At 47.9% G+C, this 20,798-nt stretch overlaps 2 protein-coding genes across 2 annotated transcripts in view; both read right to left on the minus strand.

The window, feature by feature from the left end:
* LOC311311258 (diacylglycerol kinase alpha-like) overlaps positions 1-7,390 on the minus strand; it is a gene marked incomplete at both ends in the record, with an annotated part of 12,518 nt that extends 5,128 nt beyond the window's left edge. The window contains 14 exons of the mRNA XM_084440939.1: positions 1-38; positions 464-535; positions 630-728; positions 1,419-1,529; positions 2,376-2,464; positions 3,409-3,526; positions 4,190-4,306; positions 4,535-4,609; positions 4,701-4,750; positions 4,915-4,989; positions 5,572-5,716; positions 5,838-5,914; positions 6,344-6,436; positions 7,375-7,390. The exon at positions 1-38 is cut by the window's left edge and continues 36 nt beyond it. Coding sequence (XP_084297065.1) covers positions 1-38; positions 464-535; positions 630-728; positions 1,419-1,529; positions 2,376-2,464; positions 3,409-3,526; positions 4,190-4,306; positions 4,535-4,609; positions 4,701-4,750; positions 4,915-4,989; positions 5,572-5,716; positions 5,838-5,914; positions 6,344-6,436; positions 7,375-7,390 — 1,175 coding nt within the window. The remainder of the gene's footprint in view (positions 39-463; positions 536-629; positions 729-1,418; positions 1,530-2,375; positions 2,465-3,408; positions 3,527-4,189; positions 4,307-4,534; positions 4,610-4,700; positions 4,751-4,914; positions 4,990-5,571; positions 5,717-5,837; positions 5,915-6,343; positions 6,437-7,374) is intronic.
* A 2,266-nt stretch (positions 7,391-9,656) lies between these two features.
* Positions 9,657-19,607, minus strand: LOC311310970 (E3 ubiquitin-protein ligase NRDP1-like). Its single transcript, XM_084440574.1, has 5 exons — positions 19,516-19,607; positions 15,913-16,184; positions 14,547-14,682; positions 13,881-13,984; positions 9,657-13,209 (listed from the first exon to the last, which is right to left on the minus strand). The coding sequence occupies exons 1-5, from the start codon at positions 19,603-19,605 to the stop codon at positions 12,855-12,857; spliced, it is 957 nt and encodes a 318-aa protein (XP_084296700.1). The 5' UTR covers positions 19,606-19,607; the 3' UTR covers positions 9,657-12,854.
* Positions 19,608-20,798: the final 1,191 nt, after the last annotated feature.

Here is a 20,798-nt window from a genome sequence, read left to right on the forward strand (position 1 = left end):
AACACCAGAAGTGGACGAGTGTCTGGAACTGGAGAGATCTACAGGGAGGAGGTCAGGTCACAGGTCACATCCTGTTATCTGACTTATCTTAGAATAGAAAAGCCGACAGTAATAAATGATAAATGGACTGCACTTATATAGCGCTTTTCCACCTTAGCGGCACTCAAAGCGCTTTACAATGGCCTCTCATTCACCCATTCACACACACACTCACACACCAATGGCGGCAGCTGCCATGCAAGGTGCTAACCTGCTCATTGGGAGCAATTTGGGGTTAGGTGTCTTGCTCAAGGACACTTCGACATGTGGACAGTCGGAGCTGGGATTCGAACCACTGACCCTTCGATCACTGAACGACCCGCTTTACCAACTGAGCTACAGCCGCCCCCACTGAGCTACAGCCCCCACATATAAACATGATGTGGGTGTTTTAGGTGGTGTGAGTGAGAGGGGAATCAGGCACCTGCAGGATGTGTCCATCAGGGGTGATATTCAGCTTGGTGTCCTCCAGGACACTAGAGGCACCACTATCCTCCTGGGACACACAGACAGACACACAATAACTGTACAAAACACAGTATTAAGGAATAACGACTGTGAGAAATGTTCCTACTGTGGTCTAGTGCTACCTTTGAGGCGGTGTACACGGCCCACGGTGGGAGGATGTGATTTCTCAGAGGCCCACAGTCGCATGACGACGACCCAAGAGGAACACACTCTTCATGGCGCTGGAAAAGAGGCAGAAAGATTTCTTCTCTCTTAATCTGTCTGTCTGCCTGCCTGTCTGGCTGGCTGCCTGCCTGTCTGCATTATTATTAAAGAATGTAATTTTTTGAGCAGAAAATAAAGCTCTTTGTTAATCTTTATTAAGGTGAATAAAAAGGAGTCTACTGTATCTTTCTATCACTGTGTTTCTGTATCTCTCTGTAAATACACACATGCTCACACAAACACAGGGATACAGTACACTGGGGTCCCTCCTCCTCCTCCCTCCTCCTCCTCCTCCTCCTCCTCCTCCTCCTCCTCCTCCTCCCTCCTCCTCCTCCTCCTCCTCCTCCTCCACACAGGGATACAGTACACTGGGATCCCTCCTCCTCCTCCTCCTCTCCTCCCTCCTCCTCCTCCTCCTCCTCCACACAGGGATACAGTACACTGGGGTCCCTCCTCCTCCTCCTCCTCTCCTCCCTCCTCCTCCTCCTCCTCCTCCTCCTCCCTCCTCCTCCCTCCTCCTCCTCCCTCCTCCTCCTCTTCCTCCTCCCTCCTCCTCCTCCCTCCTCCTCCCTCTCCTCCTCCTCCTCCTCCCTCCTCCTCCTCCACCTCCTCCTCCTCCTCCTCCCTCCTCCTCCTCCACCTCCTCCTCCTCCCTCCTCCTCCCTCCTCCTCCCTCTCCTCCTCCTCCTCCTCCTCCTCCTCCTCACCGTTTGGTGGCACCAGACGCAGCGTTTCCCGGCCAGGACCTTGATCTTCTTGTGGCAGACCTCACACTTACTGGACTCACAGTCTGCACTGGTCCAGCCATGAGCCGGCACCTGACACACAGACACAGACCAGGAGACACAGACACAGACCAGCAGACACAGACCAGCAGACACAGACCAGCAGACACAGACCAGCAGACACAGACACAGACCAGCAGACACAGACCAGGAGACACAGACACAGACCAGCAGACACAGACCAGCAGACACAGACACAGACCAGCAGACAGAGACCAGCAGACACAGACCAGCAGACAGAGACCAGCAGACACAGACCAGGAGACACAGACCAGCAGACAGAGACCAGGAGACACAGACCAGCAGACACAGACCAGGAGACACAGACACAGACCAGCAGACAGAGACCAGCAGACACAGACACAGACCAGCAGACACAGACCAGGAGACACAGACCAGCAGACAAGAGACCAGCAGACACAGACCAGCAGACACAGACCAGCAGAGTCCAGCAGACACAGACCAGCAGACAAGAGACCAGCAGACAAGAGACCAGCAGACACAGACCAGCAGAGTCCAGCAGACGCAGACCAGCAGAGTCCAACAGTCCAGCAGACACAGACCAGCAGACAGAGACACAGACCAGCAGACAGAGACACAGACCAGCAGACAGAGACACAGACCAGCAGACAGAGACCAGCAGACACAGACCAGCAGACGCAGACCAGCAGACGCAGACCATCAGACGCAGACCAGCAGAGAGAGATACAGAGAGAGCGATAAAGGGACAGAAAAAAAGGAAAAAAGGTAGTTACTGTACGTGTGGGTCAGAAAACAGTATGACTAACAGCCCAAGCCAGGTGAACCAGCCATCTAGTACAACCAGCACAGTTACCCCAGAACAGTTACCCCAGAACAGTTACCCCAGAACACAGTTACCCCAGACTCCTTTCTGGATCTGACGAAGGTGTGGACGCATGGACTAGTGTTTTTGTTGGCACAGCGACCGTGGACCGTGTACTTGCAAACTGCAGGGGAAAGGCAGTGCCATCACACAATTAACATTCAAAAATCACTATTATATCACATAAACAGTTGTGAAACTTGGCACACTGATCGGGCCCGTCTCATGACTCTTGTCACCACAACTCATGTCCACACCTCGAACCCTCTAGCGCCACCAACATGTCAAAGTTGGAGGTGCATTTAGGCACGCAACTTTTGACCCGTAAGTCAGATTTTCAAAAACAATGTACCGTTGGAATCCTTGGCTCAAGCCGAGTTCAACGCATAAAAATGTGCTGTCATTTTCCGCCATATTGTATTTCCCGCCATTTTGGATTTTGTGCAAAACACAAAAATATATGTCCTCCTAGGCATTTTCACCAATCTGCACGAAACTCGGTAGGCACAATCTATAAACCAATGTCTATTCAAATCTTACATGGATTTTGGATTTTCAAAAGCATTCGCCCGTTACAGCTAATTGAAATCGGTGTCTAAGCCGCCAAACAGGAAGTGTGGTCATATCTCAGTAACGTTTTGATGTATCAAAACCACATTTGGCACACTCATCGGGGACTGTCTCGTGACCCCTGTCACCAAGTCTATGTCGACACCTCAAACTCTAGCGCCACCAACCTGTCAAAGCTGGAAGTGTGTTTATTCTGAACCATATGCCCGATTTTCAAAGCTGCGGTAGGGATTCAAAGGCAGCTATGGCTTGTTTCATTTGTTGCCTTTGATGCGCTGGTTGCATTTCCTGCTTGGCCCCCACATTGCTGCCTGCAGCTATATTTTAATTTATCTCTCGTTTTATTCTGTTGCCATCAACCTACCAAGTGACCACGGATGAAAATATTTACATTTGATGAACTGTCCCTATTTTAAATAAATAAATCTTGTACTGTGACATGTTCAGCTCAGTGAGGTACTGGGAGGGCGCCCCCTGGTGTCGGTGTTGTGCTCTTACAGGTGCAGCGTAAGCCCTGTTTGCGCAGGCCCAGCAGCATGCTCTGACACACGCAGCAGAACGCCGGCCGGTTGAACTGCTTGATCCTCCAGATGTGCTGGCCGTCCCGCTCTGCCATCTGACGGGAGACCAAACCACACGCCAGACATCAAACTGACTGTTATGAAAAGCCAACCTGAGGAAGACGGTGTAGAATACGTCTGTTGCCCTCATTTTTTTTACATAGATTAAATCAAAGTCAATTGGAACTCTGCTGTGTGCTAGATCACTTCTATTTCTGACTATCGTAACGTCAACAATACAGACAAGCAGAGGATCAGACAGGGATGATGCATCGCTTTGTCTAAGGACGCCCTTTCAGACTGAATTCTCTTAGTCCTGTTGACTCAGGAGAGTGCCTAGTATTAAATGGTAAATGGACTGCACTTATATAGCACTTTTCCACCTTAACGGCACTCAAAGCGCTTTACAATGGCCTCTCATTCACCCATTCACACACACATTCACAGTAGCTGCCATGCAAGGTGCTAACCTGCTCATTGGGAGCAATTTGGGGTTAGGTGTCTTACTCAAGGACACTTCGACATGTGGACAGTCGGAGCTGGGATTCGAACCACTGACCCTTCGATCACTGAACGACCCGCTCTACCAACTGAGCTACAGCCGCCCCATTAGAGCACCCTGGTAAAAAGCTACATGTAAAGAGAGGGTATTTATTGCACTTATCGCTTTCCCCCCATGGCTGTAGGGGTGCTTGTCTGATAAGTGCGTACTCTCTCACCCTCAGTCCCAGCAGCACCAGCAGAGGCACGTTGTTCAAGCCTCCTTTCAGCCACTCCTCCAGGGTCACCATCCCGTTGGCGTCTGCATCGATGGCCGTCATCATGTCCTGCAGCACCTGACCAATTACAGATCACCGTTAGGGTTCCCGTCCCAAATAGTACCCGACCAATCAAAGCATCATTACGCTCTCCTTAAAAATACAATTATATCATTCTATAATCCCTTAAACCCTTCTCTAATCCACATGCAGTGGTCTATGTCCCAAATCCGACCCTTTCAACTTAATTATCAATATCCCTTTGTCTGTTGTCTTGTTGTCTAGGTTTGTAACAGTGTGTCGTACCGGTCTGAGTTCGCTCACATCCCAGCCCAGGTAGCCTGCCGCCCGCATCATCTGGGTGATGATCCGATCCACCTCCTGATCAAGAGAGAGACAAACGCATCAGCGTGGAGCTGGACACGCCTTCCTCAGGACAGGACGGAAAGACTTAGGTTCAGGAATAACTCACAGAACTGTCCAGGAGTCCGTTGCCGTCTTTGTCATAAAGTTTGAAAGCAACTGAAAAACACGACAGGTTATTCAATGAATAAATCAATGACATCCCCTTTGTTTCCACACCCCCTCTTCAACCGGCCAATTGAACATATACAGTAGCGTTTTAAACCAATCACAGAGCAGAAGGACATGCGTCTGAATGTAACAGCTGGAGAGGCGGGCCTCACATTCCAGTTTGTCGCGCGGCTGGCCCTCCTCCAGGACTGTGAAGTAGCAGGAGACGTCCTTGAGAAAGACCCCTCCTGAGAGATACCACACCAGGCAGACGGTATGTATCACACAGAATATATCCCCACACAGCAGACACCAGAGTACCCCCACGCCCTCATCCCTCTGGGGCACTGACCTCAACGGCACACACACCACACACACACACACACACACACACACACACACACACACACCACACACACTGTACATAACACTACACTCTGCACACTCACTATACTGTACACACAATACATATATTGCATTTGTGCATTTCTTTTAGCATATTATATTTTGCACATTGCACTGTATTTTATTTGCACTGTTTTTTTTTTTGTATTTGCACTGTCTTTCGTACTGTTTTGCACTGTCCTGTCCTGCACCCTGTCCTATGTCTTCTGCAATAGGACATTCCTTAACCCTTGTCAAGCTGCGTCCCGGGATGATGTAACAGTTGGTTGGGGGGCGCATTATAAATAAAAATAACATAACATAACAAGTTCCAGGTATGTGTAAACTATATACCTGGCTAATAAACAGATCTTGTATCTTGTATGTAAATACTGTGTTATGCGGTCACTCGGCCGACGGCAGTCATTGGTCAGAGTGGAGCTCACCTCGTTTGGGCGGGGGACTCCTGGCGGATGCGTCCCGCTCCGCCGTCTGGAAGTAACGGAACAGGTTCTGGCAGAGGTCGGCCGGGAGGTCGTCGGCCTCCAGGTAGGTCTTCAGGAACAGAGAGAAGCCCACGCCATCGATGCGCTGGGGACACGAACGCAAGAGCGTGTCAGAGACCACACAGGGAGAATGTAGAGAGCGGCTCAGGGTTCGCTCATGGATTCCAGTGAACATGGATTCCACTAGATCAAATGTTCCAGCGCACCTCTCCAGACCGGTGTTGGACCAGCCGCCCGCCGGCATGGAACTCCTTCAGCACATCTTTCACCCTCAAGCTGCTGTCTAAACAGGGCCAACGAGATAAACCAGATCAGGGACAATCTGACAAGGATCTGAGACGGTGGTTTGAGAGATATTGGTCAAGGAGAGACAGTGGTTTGAGAGAAATTGGTCAAGAAGAGACGGTGGTTTGAGAGATATTGGTCAAGGAGAGACAGTGGTTTGAGAGATATTGGTCAAGGAGAGACAGTGGTTTGAGAGATATTGGTCAAGGAGAGACAGTGGTTTGAGAGATATTAGTCAAGGAGAGACGGTGGTTTGAGAGATATTGGTCAAGGAGAGACAGAGGTTTGAGAGATATTGGTCAAGGAGAGACAGTGGTTTGAGAGATATTGGTCAAGGAGAGACAGTGGTTTGAGAGAGTTACTGTAGAGGAGAACCTGGTGGAGGAGGAGGAGGAGGAGGAGGAGGAGGAGAGACCAGCGGACTCACATTCCATATACTGCTGCAGCTGAATGAAATCCACCGGGCTGAGCTCCCTCCCCTCCGTGTCTGAAGAAGACGCGCTCATCCTGGGCCGAGGAACTGAGGGAAAGACACGTTAAAACAAGGGAGTGGCACAACAAGGTGAAGAGAGAAAGCGCTATATGAAGTTGTTGCTATAGAAGCCATCGATAGAGGCTGAAACACCTCCTGAAGCAGGTTGGACTCCATTCCTCCAGGGGAATCATCACATACTGAACCTGTCTGGCCCTGACGGGTCCACACACACACACAGCTACACAAACACACACACAGACAGACACACACACACACACACACACAGCTACACAAACACACACACACACAGTCTCACACTGACACAGCCACAGACGCACACAGTCATACACTGAAGCTGGCAGCCAGCCAGATGTTTGGGGTTACTCTTCCAGGGGTGTCCCTTCCAGAGGGGCACCGTCCCAGGAGTTTCAACGCTCTCATTGGTTAGACATGCATGAGTCTCTCTTTACGGTAAAGTCCTGTAATCCACCTATAGCCAATTACCTGGCCCTCTGATAGGACGGGCTCAGACCAGCTGATATAGGATTACATAAAGAAAATCATGTTTTCATTTTTTATTCATTTTTAAAAAAAAATTGGACACATACATTGACCATGTGGATTGTGGAAACGATTTGGAGTGTGACATCTTAGAGTTACCAATAGTACTAAAACAAATCTCCTGGTCTTCACTTCACTGACTAAAACAGAGTTTTCTATGATGGGTATCAGTATCTCCATCATTCATCTTGGCTGAAAACTACCAACAGCCCAAATACTTTGTATTCACCAGATAATGATTATTTACTCGAGACTTCAGTTTGGTCTGATAGATGCAGACCTCTGAGATATCTAGATGTAGACGAGGTATTGTAATAGGGAGGGTATGAGCAGACATATGAAGTAGCATACTGTAACCTGATTCTGGGTCACTGTCCAGTGGCGTTATAACCAGTGAGGTTATCAGGCTATCTGAAGCTCACCTGAACCGAGAAACATCCCACTGAGCAAAGACACGTCTAAAAGACGTCTTTTAGATGTCTTTTTCGGACGTCCAAAGACATCCAATTAGGAGCCAGAATGAAAGTTTTTTTTAGACGTTCAGATATTGAACCCGTTCTGCACGTCCACAGACGTCTTAGAGGGGTCCAAGCCAGACGTGTGAATATTGAGGGGTCCAGCAGACGAACAAATGGGGTTCAGGACCGACGGACGTTATTGAGACATGATCTGAACGTCTCCCTGACGTTGCGTGTTTGCTGGGATGCACACGTACAAACACCACACACCTGCAATGATAACGCGCAGTGGGCTACATCAGCAATGTCCATATGAATGGTGGTACACAGCACAAGTACGCCCAATAAAGCTCACAAATAGCACATTCAACTGTTTGAATTCCTGGAGTGAATAATAGGCCTATTCAGCAGGTGGATCTCCTCCAGTGTTGCCAACTTGGCGACTTGCTCTATCAGGCGACTTTCCAGACCTACTTCCGACTTAATTAGTCAAAAGCGACCAGCTATAAATCGAGTTTTTCCAGATCATTTGGGTCATGATTGTGTTGACAGCGACACTATAAAAAAGCATCGAATCACGTTACAACCGAACTAAGGAGAGCAGTGATCAGTTGAGGGATGAGGATGGCATCCCGTTTCAGGAGCCATGGCTTTTGCCCTTGCCACACTCAAATGCTGAAATTGAGAGTTTTCAACCAGATGAGTGTGGTCAACAACAACAACAACAACAACAACAAATGTCCTTACAGACCCTAAGGTCCATCTTAGCCTATGTCCGATATGGTGAGGCTGTCTGGAGAGTTTGAGAGTTTTGCATTTTGAAAAGTTTGTAAATAGGCCTAAATAGTTAGTTTATAAACTACCTCCTCAGCCTTTTCTGTTAATTTTGCCTCTTTCATAATTGCATATTATGCTAATTAGTTGTTTAGCATGTAGCTCTACCTACTTTTGTGAGAGCAGCGAGGCCTATAGCCTACTTCCCTCTCCTCCTGGAGTAAACAGCTTCTTCACTGACCTCGTACAAGAGCATTGTCTCTGTTAATTCTCTACCACTGTTTCACCACGGTCATTTTCATTCAACGATAGGCATATAAACAACGCGTTCACTTTACTTTCTGCAGTGGATAGGTCTATATTATGTTATGTTGTTACCGAACTACAGTAGGGGGGCGTAACCGTCAAGCATCACATTACATTACATTACAGTCATTTAGCAGACGCTTTTATCCAAAGCGACTAACAATAATTGCATTTAACGTAGGAAGAGCCAATGTCCTACTACTTGCCAGAACTCACAAGTGCATCTTCTTTCTAAAACAAGTGACTAAGAGCATAATCTAGTGCTGAAGGCAAAGTGCAAGAATCACAATCTAAAGTAGGCCTAGGCCCTACAGTGCAATATAATATAATAAGTGCTTAGGTGGGATGATTGTTGTAGTACTTCTTCAAGCGAATCTCGGTGTTGTGCACCGGGGCCCGGCTGCCTGTCATCTGTAACCTACTGAATCCAATGAGCGAAACCACCCGGTTTAGCAGCTCCAAAACATGAAATAAAAGCATCTTAATGTATGCTTTTACAAACGGATGACTAGTTAATATCCGCAGCATTAATGTTGTAGTCTCGACATGTGCCGGGAGTTCATTGGTGGTGCGCTATGGCTTTTGAGACTATTCTAGGAAATGTGTAATCTAAATCTAGCCCTTACCTTTGCTTGAGGTGCTCCAGACGCAAGACTCAGGTCACGATCCCTGCCCGGGACTGAACCCCACCGGGGTGCCGTCAGTTTAATATGAAGTTGGAAACGTAATAGTGGTTTATCCGGTTGTTTTAGATCGTGGGATCTTGCTGTGGCGCAAGTGGACAGGTGTGAGTGTATTACAGCGGATTTAAGAGTGGGTGGGGGAGGGAGGGACTTAGTGCAAGTCACAGCACCGCCTTACCCTGGGGACAGTGGGAAATGGACTGCACTTATCCAAAGCGCTTCAATGGCCTCTCATTCACCCATTCACACACACATTCACACACACATTCACACACACATTCACACACACATTCACACACCGATGGCGGCAGCTGCGATGCAAGGTGCTAACCTGCTCAATTTGGGGTTCAGTGTCTTGACCAAGGACACTTCGACATGTGGACAGGAGTGGGGATTCGAACTGACACAAAACATACATTTTAATTTCCTTTTAATTAAACCATAAAACTCACAAATTAATAAACAACTATTGACATGGATAGATGCATGTTTTAAGTATAATTATGTTAGTAATATTTACAATATATCTTCGATTTACAATAAATGTGTATTCTTTCACTTAAAGTTAGAATGTAAGCACAGCCATGCCTACGTCACACAGGTGCACATTAAAAACAGAGGGAGAAGTAGGTGGAGAAACACTTATAGATGTGGTCTATAAGACTACCTGTGTAAATCCTTCACACCATAAACAATGACTAGAGGAAAAATGGACCTTATAAGTGTCTAGTGTCAACACCATCCTTCTCATAAAAGCCAGTCTACTATATGCTCAAGGCAATTGCAGTCTCACAAATCTCTTTGTTATATATCTCTAACATGCTCTCAATATTTCACAATCGAAAGGGCATGAGATACAGTGGGTGCAGTACTGTATAGCACTATTATCACCTTAACTACAAGGTTACGCAAGAACAAAACCAGGATCTCAAAACTCACGTCCAGCTGGCGCCCGGTGTGTCTGTGTGTAGTCTGATGTGTGTAGATCTGATGTGTGTAGTCTGTGTGTAGTGTGTGGTGTGTAGCGTCTGTGTGTAGTCTGTGTGTAGTGTCTAATGTGTGTAGTATCTGATGTGTGTAGTGTGTGATGTGTGTAGTGTCTGTGTATAGTTTGTGTGTAGTCTGTGTGTAGTATCTGTGTGTAGTGTCTAATGTGTGCAGTGTCTGTGTAATTTCTAAAGTGTGTAGTATCTGATGTGTGTAGTCTGTGTGTAGTTTGTGTGTGTAGTGTGATGTGTGTAGTCTGATGTGTATAGTGTGTACGTGTAGTATGTGTGTGTTTGTGTCTAATGTGTTTTGTCTGCTGTGTGTAGTGTGTGCGTGTAGTATGTGTGCGTGTAGTGTGATGTGTGTAGTGTGTGTACAGTGTCTGTGTGTAGTGTGTGTGTAGCGTGTGTGTAGTATGTGTGCGTGTAGTGTGATGTGTGTAGTGTGTACAATCTGTGTGTGTAGTGTGTGTATAGTATGTGTGCATGTGTAGTGTGTGATGTGTGTAGTGTGTGAGTAGTGTGTGTACAGTGTCAGTGTGTGTAGTGTGTGTGTGTGTACTGTCTGCTCTCTCTTCCGAGGACATGAAATCATAAAGGATGATTCACGTTTCTAGTTAAAACAGGCACTTTCTCCTTATTCCAATTCAGCCTTCCAGGACTCTGAGTCAGAGTTCCACGTGGTTCTCAAGGCACCGAGCAGACAGAGCAGACAGAGCAGAGCTACAGCAGACAGAGCAGACAGAGCAGAGCTACAGCAGACAGAGCAGACAGAGCAGACAGAGCAGAGCTACAGCAGACAGAGCAGACAGAGCAGACAGAGCAGAGCTACAGCAGACAGAGCAGACAGAGCAGAGCTACAGCAGACAGAGCAGACAGAGCAGACAGAGCAGAGCTACAGCAGACAGAGCAGACAGAGCAGAGCTACAGCAGACAGAGCAGAGCGACAGCAGGCGCTGGATTAAGGCCGTTTCAGCTCGGATGAGTCAAGCTTGAACAACTTCCTCTGAGTTCAATAGTGAGGTTTCCTTCAGTGAAAGTGTGTGTGTGTGTGTGTGTGTGTGTGTGTGTGTGGGGGGGGGGGTGTAATCATCATTTTAATCAAGTCAATTCAGGGGATGATTCTTAACCGATTTAGCAATTTATTTCCCCCAATTGACAGTTAAAATGAGACGTTAAAACAGGAAGCTAGGACTGACCATTACCATGGCGATCATGACCATGTTGGTAGCTTCACTATAATCAGTGACGTTTTACATTCATTATGACCGGAATAAAACTAGATGAACAGGTGGTTCACAGAGAGGGAAGACCACCAGTTACCCCCCGGACAGAACAGGGGTACTTTAGAAATCTGAACATAGTAGAACTCGAAGTGTGACATGACAGTGGGGTGTGTTAGTGAAGTGGTATTTGAGTGGTTCTATGGCTGAGGTAAACCAGAGCAAATAACTTAGCAAAACAAACAGAAAACATTTGGCTGAGGTCATTTTCACAACCATCGAGGATAAATCCTTTGGTAGTCTTTCAGAGTTATTTTTTGATACAGTATTGGACCCACTTCTAACCAACTATATACACAACAAAAAGGAGACAAAATGCCTCAGGTCAAAATCATATACACAGCAATAACTTTACAAAACCGTAAGGCATGAAACCCATCAAGTAAAAAAAACGAAAAGTAAAGTAAGCTCCAGGTCCAGTCTTTTTCTGATCTCCGCTCCTCTCATCTCAGTTCAACCTTCTTTATCTGAAGCCAAGAAAGCGCTTTTGAGTCGGCTGTCAAAGGGGCTGGTGGTTGAAGTCATTTGGCGGCTACTGTGAAAAGATGGTCCAAACCAGGAAGTAGTTGTGAAAACGCTGATCCGTTTGCTGTGTGTGATCACAGCTCAATCAGCTGACCTGATGTACGTCACCGAAGCCTTGATACTTTCAAGACACGTTTCTGATGAAGCCAGTGAGGGCGGGGCATATACAAACCAGATGCTTGTGATAGGCTGCTGATGGCATGCAGCAGAGGCCATGGAGAAGGCAGAATAGGCTACAATCTTATTATATCTAAAGCAGTTAGCAAGAGTATCATGTTGTTACTTTACTGCTAAAATCTTACACCTTCTAGTCATTATTTTTGATGAAATAAAAATGCTGCAGGATCATAACGACATAAGACTCGATGACTAACGTCACCATTGATGACTAACATGACCTCTCCCTCCCTTCTCTAGTCAGCCTTCTTCTTTCCTCTGGATGCTGCGCTCTCTTACCCCAACATCATGTAATCTGGGTGTCTAAGGGTTGGGGTAATCTAGGTGTCTAAGGGTTGGGGTAATCTAGGTGTCTAAGGGTTGGGGTAATCTAGGTGTCTAAGGGTTGGGGTAATCTAGGTGTCTAAGGGTTGGGGTAATCTGGGTGTCTAAGGGTTGGGGTAATCTGGGTGTCTAAGGGTTGGGGTAATCTGGGTATCTAAATTAGGGTAATCTGGGTTCTTACCCTAACCTAAGATCTTCTTCCCAGTCTTTCTCTGGCTTTATCATGGTATCCTAACATCCCTGCTGTGTCAGAGCATCTCCAGCCCTGGTGTCTGTGCCCCTGTATCTCCCCCTCTGATCTCAGCAGTACCCTCTGCTCTCTCCTCTGCTCTTTCTCTCTCCTCCTTATCAGTCTCCTCTGCTCTCTCTGGATCTCTCCTCTGCTGTCATAGTATCTCCTCCACCCCGTGGGCGAAGATCATGACGAGGCCGGGCTCCAGGATCATGTCCTCTCCCATGTGTTGGTTCTCGCAGGCCATCACCACCACCGCCTGCTTCCCGGGGATGCGCTTGGCCACGTAGTTCTCGTAGTAGCGCCGGTTCATCTGACGCGTCTCCAGCGTGGCCAGGCCCTGCGGCCAGTTCCTCTCGTGGGCGTTCTCAATCAGGTCGTTGACGATGGAGGGCGGGCAGCCGCTGTCGATGAGCGAGCGCTTGATGACGGCCTGGAGCACGGCGTCCGGCGTGGAGATCATCCCGCCCCAGCGGGTCACACGGGCCGGCTGGAGAGAGTTCACCCACCTGAGAGAGGGAGAACACGGGTAACAGGGGGATACCCAATAGGTGCAGGTACCATTCATGTAATAATAATGTGGATATGTGGACACTGTCTGGTGCTGTGTCGTAATCTTGTAAGATACTCAAATATACCCCCAGAGCTAGGTGACGTCAGGTAGGGCTGCACGATTATGACAAAAGATTATTTGCGATTATTTGCTTCAAAATGCTAATTGCGATTAATAATTGCGATTAATATTTTATATATAATATTAATATATAATAACCAAAATGCTCCCAAATCACGGACGTTGATCACTTTCTTGCTACTAACTCACTGACCTCGTTTTCGCTCATTTTGTCACTACTCACGGCTGCGGGTACTCTTGTGACACTGGTCTTGCCCTACTGCTGTCGGTCTTCTCAGTGAAATTGCTACGCACAGCGCACTCAGCGGGAACGCATGTGATTGGTCAGACAGCATAAGCGCCTGTGATTCGTCCGTGTAGTCCTAGCACACTCAATTCAAAGCAAAATTATTAATCACATTAATTGCGGCCTTTTGCGATTAGTTAATCGCGGAGGTCATAATCGCGATTTCGATTAATTCACGATTAATTGTGCAGCCCTAACGCCACAGGCCACAGATGAAATAAGGCCCAATGTGCCCCAGAGAGACGGATGCAGCCACTCACTCTAGGATCTCGTTGTACTCGATGGTCTCCTCCAGGTTCTGCATGTTGGGGTTGGCGCTGCGGATGGCTCTCATGTAGGCCTTCAGCAGCTGGATGTCCCGCTTCTGTCAACACAGAGGACAACAGGCGGTCCTGTCCTGATCACCTGAGCTCACATTCTGTCACAGATCACAGATCAGTCTGAACATCCAACCGTTCAAACTGACGCCCATCCAACCAGATATTGGTCAGGCCAATCACAACCGTTTATCTACTAAGGGGTGGGTTTGATATGATGTCATCCCATTCAAATACCCATTTGATAGGATGACTAAACCCACGTTCCGTTGCTTTGACTGGTTGTAGGTTTATTCACTTAAGCCCCTTGGAAATCGCAAATGAACAGAGAATCACTGGGATAGGAAAGTATACACACACACACACACACACGCATCCACGCACGCAAACACACACACACACGCACACAAACAAACACACACACACACACACACACAAACACACAAACACACACACACGCAAACAGACGCAAACAGACGCAAACACACTTACAGAGAGAGCGAGAGAGAACATTCTATTGATGATATATTTCCATGTTGTACATCCTGGTATTCCCAGAGAACAGACACAATGTGTGGCATTGTGATTCTGTTACTGAGTTAAACACACCTGCTCTGCTAGCTGGTGCTTGTGTTCGGCCGCAGTCTTCTCCAGGTCGGCCATCTTGCTCTGCTGCTGTTGCACCACGCTGCGCAGGTGTTTGATGCAGTTGTGATTGGCCACCTCGTCCTTGGGCATCTCCAGCCTCGACGAACAGAGAAAGGACTCAAAACACAGACACAGTCTGACCAGCCCTGTTTTCACTGACTGTAAATGAACCAGCATCTTTAACCCTAACCTAGTCTGGTATAGACACACCTCCACACTCTGTTTATGGTGCAACCCTAAACCTCTCTCTCTCTCTCTCTCTCTCTCTCTCTCTCTCTTCCTCCAGGACAAGGACTGTCCCCACCCCCCGTGGATCCCCACGTCACCACAATTCAATTCTGTTGGAAAATAAATGTTCACCTCTAAGCATCAGTGATGGTTCCCTGTGTCCACCTGTCCCCAGCGCTCACAAAACACAGATAGCAGAAGGGGAGGAGTCTCGATTGATTCCAACTCTCTCTCTAACTCTCTCTTCTTCCACCTCCTAATGACGAGGCTTATCTCCAAAACCCACATCCGGTGAGTCAGACTAGACTAAGCCCCACCCACCCACCCAGGCTTATATCAGAGCTACGCACATGCAGCCCTGGGCTGAGTTTCCCAGAGGCATCGTAGCGCTACGTTCATCGTAATCTATGGCGTTCATCATAGCGCTACGATGCCTCTGGGAAACTCAGCCCTGTCCTGTAGTGTAGCGCAGATCCCCATGTGCCCCGCCCCTCACCCATGTACGTCACCCCCCTCACCCCCTCACCCATGTACGTCACCCCCCTCACCCATGTACGTCACCCCCCTCACCCCCTCACCCATGTACGTCACCCTCGCTCACCCCCTCACCCATGTACGTCACCCCCCCTCACCCCCCCCCCCCTCACCCATGTACGTCACCCCCCTCACCCCCTCACCCATGTACGTCACCCCCCCCTCACCCCCCTCACCCATGTACGTCACCCCCGCTCACCCATGTACGTCCCCCCCGCTCACCCCCCTCACCCATGTACGTCACCCCCGCTCACCCCCTCACCCATGTGCCCCCCCCCTCACCCCCTCACCCATGTACGTCACCTCCCCCCCCCCCCTCACCCATGTACGTCACCCCCGCTCACCCCCGCTCACCCCCTCACCCATGTACGTCACCCCCGCTCACCCCCGTACGTCACCCCCGCTCACCCCCCCTCCCCCATGTACGTCACCCCCCCTCACCCCCTCCCCCATGTACGTCACCCCCGCTCACCCCCTCACCCATGTACGTCACCCCCGCTCACCCCCTCACCCATGTACGTCACCCCCCCTCACCCCCTCACCCATGTACGTCACCCCCGCTCACCCGCAGCCTTGCTCACACAGGACCGGTCTCTTGGGGTTGTGTTGACAGTCGCGGAGGTGAGACTGCAGCTGGTCCAGCCTCAGGACGGCGGCGCAGCCGAAGCCGGCGTTGTCGCAGGTGATCTGCAGCTTGGACAGCATGTTGCGCATGATGCGCGGCACGGGGCGCAGGTGGGCCAGCGTCACCACGCTGCGGTCCACGGGGCATATCTGCTGCTGGGCGAACCACTGCGTGATGCAGGCGTTGCAGAACGCGTGTTCACAGTGGGGAGCCTGTGGGGGCGGGTGCAAAACACGGGGGTCAAAGGTTAGGTAGGAGAAAAGGTGGTCTACTGACTTAAAAAAATTTATATATATATATATAGCAGCAATAACGCGGCCAAGCGCAACAAACGGAGGCAACAAGTGAAACACGTCATAGCCACATTTGAGCTATTCAGCCATTGATGTCAATGTAAATATTAATTGGTTCAGTGGTTCTTTCAATCAACTTTTTTTTTGATATTGGTCCCTAGATTGTGTATACCAAGTTTCATACAAATTGGTGAAACTTCCTAGGAGAAGTGTTTTTAAAAAATAAAATAAAAAATAACGGAAAATCTGCATAGCCGGAAGTTATGGGTTCTTGAGGCAAATGTTTTCCTTGTGAGGAGAGAGTGTGTGCAAAGTACATGCCTGTACCTCAAACGTGGCATGAGATATACCGTTCCATTTTGAACAGTTGCTATAGCGCCCCCCTTTGGCCAATCGATGTGAGCCTTGTTCCATAGCTTCATGGCACAAGCCTCTACCTCGTGCCAAGTTGCATAAAAAGCGACCAGTCAGCTATAGGTGGTGCTGCCAAATACTCCCATGGCGGATGAATAATAATACTACCAATTATAATAGGTGCCTAAAAAAAGGCCCTAAAAAAGCCTCCCACTAGTGGGCAGTGGTGTGGGTTCTGTTCTGTGTGTGGTGGCGTGGGTTCTGTGGGCGGTGGTGTGGGTTCTCTGGGTTCTGTGGTGTGTGTTCGGTGGTGTAGGTTCTGTGGGTGGTGGTGTGGGTTCTCTGGTGTGGGTTCTGTGGGTGATGGTGTGGGTTCTCTGGTGTGGGTTCTGTGGGTGATGGTGTGGGTTCTGTAAGTGGTGGTGTGGGTTCTGTGGGTGATGGTGTGGGTTCTCTGGTGTGGGTTCTGTGGGTGATGGTGTGGGTTCTGTGGGTGATGGTGTGGGTTCTGTAAGTGGTGGTGTGGGTTCTGTGGGTGATGGTGTGGGTTCTCTGGTGTGGGTTCTGTGCGTGATGGTGTGGGTTCTGTGGGCGGTGGTGTGGGTTCTGTGCTGCACTGCTGATTCACAGCAGAACCCTGGGGGGTATAAATGAACACCAGTCAACCCCCATCAAGCCCAGTCCAGCTTCAGCCCTCAACACAGCTCTGTTTAACAAGGTCAGACGGAGCACACTGGGACACCCCCCCCCCCCCCCAATAGCTCTAAACAGCTTTCATCCAGGTCAGAAATATCCATGACCGGCATGATACTGGATATATATAGATATATACATCAGAGCTACATTGCGATGCAGTCTATAATGTGGATGCCAAAGTAAGCAACACTGATGGTAACAGCTGAGTGTGCAGAAGATGCAAGCAAACTGAATCCCCCCCCTCTCTCTTACACTCTCTCTCTCTCTCCCTCTCCCTCCCTCGCTCAATATGTCCGCCAAAAGACAAAGTGCAGTTTTGTTCACATTCCTGTACTGTTGCCAACAACACCCAGTGTAAACTCCCTCAAGGCCTCTACAGCTGTAAATGTTGTGAAGCTATGTGATGATACTGCAGAATCAATACACCCAAGCATGACTACACAAGGCATACATACAATCTCATTGTCACACACACACACTCTCTCTCACACACACACACACACACACACACACACACACACACACACACACACACACACACACACACACACACACACACACATCTGGCTTAATAACGTCAATAAATAACAGAAAGATCCGTATGGTGAATGACTAACGGAGATTAAAGCGTCAACAAGAAGCTAAATCACAATCTCAGAAATGTATGGAAGCAGGACTTCTGCTGCACGTGTTCTACAAACACGTGTGTCTATTTAAAGAGACTCACCTCATGGCCAGCTCTCCGTGACTCAGCACTCCTTTATATGTTTGTTATTGTAGCATCTCTGTGCTCTTCATCATCTGACCCATCATACAGTACATCGTACAGTATGACAGACTTGAGCATCGCCCCCCGACATCTCCCATCAGCAGCGTCTGCGTGTATTCATGCCTCACCAGAGAATATCGTCCACACACAGGACGACCTTCCTGCAGCACTCATCCTTCCAGGATCCAACCCCCCTTCTTCCCTCCTCTCCTCTCTCTCTTTCTCCGCATCCCTCTGAAAGCTGATCGCTCTGCAATCTCTCTCTCTCTCTCTCTCCATCGTTCCAGTGCACAGAGGCCGTACAACTGTACAACTGCTATTCCTTTCATTTTATTTTATGAAATGGACAACCTAACAAAAGTGAATGATTTCACAAACGTTATTTAAATGACCATACCGGTCGAAATATGATTTGATCTCCTATAACTAGTCACCCAACGTATATCACATTACCGCAATCCATTTTCCGAAGTAAAGCTCACGTTAAAAGATATTTGTATTTTCGCATTTTACTTACATTTCAAAAGTTGAAAGTGATGGCTTCAAAACCCATGACCCTGACAAACTTTCCCTGGTTATTTTCAAATAATTTTCAGTAGCTATTATTTTCGTTTTAACCTTCTTTGGGCAGCCTACGCCAACGGTCTGTCTTCTTCCTGTTTACACAATAGTCGTTGCAGAAAGTGGACTGTGGTAATGTGATATACGTTGGGCGACTAGTTTAAAGAGATCAAATCATATTTTGACCGGAATGGTCCTTTAAAGCAATCGTCTTCAATTTGACAAGAAATAACAGAAGCCTGCTGACTTCATGTTCTATGGCATCACGGACTCCCTGCATACTTGCACTGCTTCATCATCTGTGACAGATAAACTAATGCATGCACTTCCATGCACCGCCGCCCATAGAATCTAAATGAAGCATGCGATTCCTGTCAGAGAAGCTTGGTAAACGAGAGGTGTCTCCCTGAGTCAGGTCCCCTTAAGAGAGACAGAAATAGCACATGGGATGTGTGAGATCCTAGTCTTAATGCCAGACCCATGAGTTATTTCACTGATACAACAACTACATAAGCTACGCTAACTACGTTACTGCATGCTGCAGATCTCTCTATGGGTCAGGGACATTTCATGAAAAAAATCTGACGTTCAAATCCTGCCAATTCATTGGTAGCGCCGGAATCCCGGCGACACCAATCAGCAACGACTTTCGCGATAAGGCGTTCCCACCCATAGATATGCCCCACCCATCTAATCTGGGCTAGTATCTCTCATTTGCTGCTACGGCCTGTCACTCAATTTTGACCCGTTGATACACCCTTGGGACACCAGCTTGGGGGGTGAAGTGGCACAGACTCTATTATGTAGTATGCGGAGCGCAGCGCTTCAAGGTAATATTTGAGTGTGGAGAGAGACTAGTGAGACCCTGACCTGGACGGGCTCCTCCAGGACCCCGCTGCAGATGGGGCACAGCAGGTCCTCATCCACCTCTCCCTGGAACCGCGTGATGTCGTAGCCCATGGCACATCACCAGAGCCAACCACAGCCTGGCGTGGGGTGAAAAACACAAGTACGCTCAAAACACCCTCTAGCAGTGACTATTTTTATGAGAGCAGGAAGTAACGATTTCAAGCATTTTAGCCATATATACCTTATACTGTATCTGGGTTAGGGTTAGAGTAAGGATTTAAAAGCAGGATTTCCCTAAACTAGATTAAGCACCATAAGAATATCGGGGCGCCGCCTACACTAACAGTCCCGAAACATCCCACAAGATGTATCCTAAAGCCTTTGTTTGAGAGGAGAAAAAAAATCTTTAAAATAGTGCCTTTATTACAACATCAACTACAATAGAGAACAATTGTGTGTATAATGTTCCTCAGATAAACATGTAGGACATCTGATATGAAAACCTACAGGGATCCTAGTCTTTGTGCCATTTCCTGTCCCTTCTCCCAGGACAGTGTATAACAATCTACAGCTATAAAATGAGCAAAGGATGAATGCTCTATTGCACTGGGCATTATTGCCTTTTCAGCATAGTGAAGAGTGAGCCAGCTAAACAAACTAGATTTATGATAACTGACAAACATAGTTTATCATAGAGGAAGGTGTGCACAGTTTAAACCAGTGTTAAAAACCCTAGGGGCTTTATAGGATGATAACACAGTTGTCCAACTCTAAGATCATCAAAGCTACCACCTACCTGGCTGATAAAACTGGCAGTTGATGTGTGTAATGCAAAATAACATGCAAAGATAGCCATATCATCAGACAGATAAATACACATATCATCACACAGATACATACACAAAGCTTTAGCTAGCTAACTAGCTAGCAGATGGAAATGCATAGCAAGCTGCTAGTGCTACAGTCAGTGGTTCATGAAGATAGCAACCAGTATCTAGCTAGCTAAGCTGAAAGCCTAATGAAGAGCATAGCTAGGAGCACTAGCATAGCTTCAGCCAGAGAAGCTAGCTGGTTAGGTTGAGCTAGGTCAGCTAGCTAGCTAGTTAGCATTAGCTAGCACTAGCTTGTTTGTAGAAGCTATCTAGCACTAGCTATCGAACACATTAACTGTCACTGTCTGGAACTGCAACCGTTATGAAATGCTACACTATTCCGTCTAAACGGTATTTATTTAATAAAGTATTTACCTGTTGTATCTTGAATAGTGTTTGTTTGGATGAGTAATAACTAGCACGGCAGCTCGG

This window comes from Borostomias antarcticus, assembly GCF_949987555.1.
Source record: "Borostomias antarcticus genome assembly, chromosome: 7".
Lineage (NCBI taxonomy): Eukaryota > Metazoa > Chordata > Actinopteri > Stomiiformes > Stomiidae > Borostomias > Borostomias antarcticus.